Source organism: Arvicola amphibius, chromosome 14, assembly GCF_903992535.2.
Source record: "Arvicola amphibius chromosome 14, mArvAmp1.2, whole genome shotgun sequence".
NCBI lineage: Eukaryota > Metazoa > Chordata > Mammalia > Rodentia > Cricetidae > Arvicola > Arvicola amphibius.
This window is the reverse complement of record NC_052060.1, coordinates 47117353-47121579: the sequence shown is the minus strand read 5'-3', so window position 1 is coordinate 47121579 and position 4227 is coordinate 47117353. Positions and strand designations below refer to the sequence as shown.

Genomic DNA, 4227 nt, shown 5'->3' with positions numbered 1-4227 from the left:
ATCTGCCTCCTAAGGACCTTTAAAAAAGTCACAAAAAATAATTCAAAACTTTTTATATCATTAGAAAGAAAATAGTAAGACCGTCACTGCACCAGGAACAAGTGGCAGGCCGTGATCAGGCTGTATATTAGTGATTGAGTACTTGTGTACTCAATGTATATGGACATACTTTTCAATAAATATGTGAAGATGGTGTTTTTTTTCTTTCTTTTAAAAACATAAAGTTAAGCCAGGCAGTGGTGGCACACGCCTTTACTCTGAGCACTTGTGAGGTAGAGGCAGGTGAATCTGTAAATTCGAGGCCAGCCAACCAACTTACTGGTCTACAAAAAAGTGAGTTCTAAGATAGCTAGGACTGTAATACAGAGAAACCCAGTCTCAAAAACAAAACAAAAAACAAAAAACAAAAGACGAAACAAAACAAAGTTAGAAGAAGAATGATGTCATTTGGCATTTTCTTTTCTTTCTGTCTCTCCCTCTGTCCGGTCCTCTACCCATCCCCTTCCTTTCTCCCCGCCTCTGTCTTGCCCACCTTCACCTTCCTTCCTCCATCTGAATTCCCTTCTTTGTTTTTGGGATGGGGGTGGGGAGGGACATTTCCCAGAGAGGCATCAAGTTGGCTGAGGATAAGACTAAAGTCTGGATCCTGCAAGCTTCCTTGTCTAGTGTCTGTGATCACATGAATTTATGCCCCAGCTACTGTCCTAGTTTAGGGGTGCTGAGACTGAACCCGAGGTCTCGAGTAGAGTGGGCTATGTCCTCACTCGGTCAGGATTCTTATTGGGTTGTACAGGGAATAAACAGCTGCTGTGGGGTGAGAATGGTGTTGTTAACCAGGACGAATATATCTGAGATCTCCATCTTGTGGTTGGAAGGCACCGAGGACCCGCCCCCCGTGGGCGGGGCTTCTAGTTCGCTGACGCAGGCTCTGTAATTGGGTCGCGCTATTCTTGCGTCAGAGAAGCTGGGCCACCATCTTCGAAGCCGCGGAGTGATCGTTGGAGCCGCTACCGTTTGTGCCTCGCGTTTCTCCATGAGGAAGATGCTGGCCGCTGTGGTGTCGCACGTGTTTTCGGGAGTGACCCAGAAGCCGGCTATGAGAGGGGTGCTGGCGTCCCTGAACTTCTCCAACGACGCCACCTGCGACATTAAGAAATGCGATCTGTACCGGCTGGAAGAGGGCCCTCCGACGTCCACCGTGCTCACCCGAGAGGAGGCCCTCAAATACTACCGGACCATGCAGGTGATTCGGCGCATGGAGCTGAAGTCTGACCAGATGTACAAGCAGAAGTTCATTCGTGGTTTCTGTCACCTGTGTGACGGTCAGGAAGCCTGCTGCGTGGGGCTGGAGGCGGGGATCAATCCCACGGATCATGTCATCACGTCCTACCGGGCTCATGGCTTGTGCTACACGCGGGGGCTGTCGGTCAAATCCATTCTCGCCGAGCTGACCGGACGCCGAGGAGGCTGCGCCAAGGGCAAAGGAGGCTCGATGCACATGTACGGCAAGCACTTCTACGGGGGCAATGGCATCGTCGGGGCACAGGTACCCCTGGGAGCCGGTATCGCTTTCGCCTGTAAATACTTGGGAAATGGTCAGGTCTGCCTGGCTCTATATGGCGACGGTGCAGCTAACCAGGGGCAGGTAGCCGAAGCTTACAATATATCGGCCTTGTGGAAATTACCTTGTGTCTTCATCTGTGAGAATAACCGCTACGGAATGGGGACGGCCGTTGAGCGAGCAGCAGCCAGCACTGATTACCACAAGAGAGGCAATTTTATCCCTGGACTGAGGGTGAATGGAATGGATATCCTCTCTGTCCGGGAGGCGACCAAGTTTGCAGCTGATCACTGCAGATCTGGTAAGGGGCCCATTTTGATGGAACTGCAGACCTACCGTTATCATGGACACAGTATGAGTGACCCGGGGGTCAGTTACCGTTCACGAGAAGAAGTTCACAATATGCGAAGTAAGAGTGACCCTATTATGCTTCTCCGAGAGAGAATGATAAACAACAACCTCAGCAACGTTGAAGAGTTGAAGGAGATCGATGCAGATGTGAGAAAAGAAGTTGAGGAAGCAGCCCAGTTTGCTACAACTGATCCAGAACCAACTTTGGAAGAATTAGCTCATCACATCTACTACCGCAATCCACCTTTTGAAGTTCGTGGTACAAATAAATGGATCAAGTATAAGTCTGTCAGTTAGACAGAGATTACTCATAGATACGTTATGAATTCTTCAGCGAAAAATTTACGTTGAACTTTAGGAAACTTCTCAGTTTTGTTAAGGAGGAATAAATAAAATATTAAAGACAAAGGTCTTGTAAACCTTCATAAAGATAGATTAATAGCTTATTAAGGGGATTAGAAGATAAGCATTTGTTCTAAAGTGATGTTCCACTAAAGGGATGTTCCATTTTATGTTGTAACTTTAAAAGGTACTATATCATAAATAATATGAATGTCTTTTAGAATATTTTAAATTTATAATCTCAATTTATAAATCTAAAATAGGAAAATCATTAAATTCCCCAATTTGTCGTAATTGTTTGATTTCATTTTAGTCATGAAATAAATACTGTTCTTTAACGAAATATACTTGATTCTTGCTGCCTGTGCCATGACTTTGTGTAAAGTCATATCCCGAGTTAGGAGAATGGATTTAAGCCACCTGGGACCTCTTCTGCTAAGCCACTTGCAACAACTGATATACATTAACCAGTAATGGACACACTGTTTTTTCATAGAAGGCATGCATATGTGATATTGTTCTGACTTCCCAGAAAAATTTAATAGGGCAAAGAGAGGGAAGAAAAGGAGGATGTTTTGTTTTTGTTTTCAGAGCATTTTATTTATAATATTTGTAGTGTACTAACTAGGAAAATGTAAACAAAATCTTGGACTTTTATTTGTGTTAATATTCATGCTAATGTTATATTTGCTTTACAGTCGTTGATGCTACAAGTGACTAGATTTGAAAAGGCTCTGGCAAATTCTTCAACAAAAAACAACAAACACCACTACCCCTCAAAGCTGAGAAAGTTTGCGGGTTCTGCTCTTATGAATAATGCTGTGAACATAGTTGAGCAAGAATGCTTGTGGTATGATCATGCATCCCTTGTGTACATGCCTAAAATTGGTATAGCTGGGTCTTGAGGTGGACTGATTCTTTTTTCCGCCTGTTTAAGTTTGCACTCCCACGAGCTGTGGAGGAGTGTCTTATAAGTAAGATTAGGATAACAATCCACAGCCCCAGAGTGGCTAGACAGCAAGGTAGGCCCAAATAGGGATGCATGGGTTTCCCTGAGAAAGTAGTAGAAAAAAATTCCTGGATAAACTGGGAAAGGAGGCGGGGTGGGGGTTAGAAGGGGTGGAAGGATGGGAACTAGAAGGAGCAGGTTGGGCGGGCTGGGTGCAAAAAATTAAAAAAGAATATAAATGAAAAAGCTGAAAAAGTAAAATCAAAGAGATGACTTTAATGCACTTACTTCAACTCTGCTTTTCATTCAAAGGTAGCTATAAAATACATATTGCAAGTTGCTGCTGTTGACTGATATCTTCTAAATCATCTAAGTATATACATATTAAAATTTACTGAAGAAAAGCCTGACAAATCACAGAGGCTCAGTTATTTATAGTTCATTACCTTATCAGTTAGTATACCAAAACCTGGTGAAAACACTACTCCTTGGTTATATTTAACTAGACCTTCAATCCTCTCAAACTTGATGTCTGGTATATGCTACTCTTCTGTGACTGATTTAATTGAAACCAGAAATGAAATCTAATGGTTTCAGAACCAGTTTCTGGAGCATACAAAAGCCTTTTATTTCACAGCATCTGCTCGTATAAATAGAAATCTGGGTTTCTTTTCTGTCACTGTGACACTCTAACAAAAGCGACTTGAAGGGGACGAGGTCCATCTTAGCCCACAGTTCCAGTAATAGTTCATGTTAGCAGGGAAGTTGAGTTGAAGCAGAGGGCTCATGAGATCTGCTCACTTTACATTCACAGTCTGAAACCTACAGAAGGTCTTCTCGTGCTCAGGTCTTTCTTCACTTTTTCAATAGTTTAGGATCCCTTGTCTTAGGAAATGGTGCCACCAACAATGTGTGTGTGTGTGGGGGGAGGGTGTCCCATCTCAGTTAACATAATTTCTCACAGGCATGTGCAGAAGCCCATCTCTCATGCTTCTAGATCCTGCTACATTGCCAATGCTAATAT

The 4227-nt window shown here is 43.5% G+C and overlaps 1 protein-coding gene across 2 annotated transcripts; it reads left to right on the top strand.

Annotated features, from left to right (window-relative positions):
• Window positions 1–1033: 1033 nt before the first annotated feature.
• On the top strand, window positions 1034–2209 carry Pdha2 (pyruvate dehydrogenase E1 subunit alpha 2). Of its 2 annotated transcripts, XM_038312070.1 has the most exons (2): window positions 1034–1546; window positions 1640–2209. In XM_038312070.1, exons 1-2 carry the CDS (start codon window positions 1034–1036, stop codon window positions 2207–2209), a joined length of 1083 nt encoding a protein of 360 aa, XP_038167998.1. The 2 variants fall into 2 exon arrangements, with proteins under 2 accessions (XP_038167998.1, XP_038167997.1); XM_038312069.1 differs by having other exon boundaries at window positions 1034–2209.
• The last annotated feature ends 2018 nt before the right edge of the window (window positions 2210–4227 follow it).

Coding starts and splice junctions, on each gene's coding strand:
- Pdha2 (XM_038312069.1), top strand. CDS start 1,034: ATGAGGAAGATGCTGGCCGCTGTGGTGTCGCACGTGTTTTCGGGAGTG.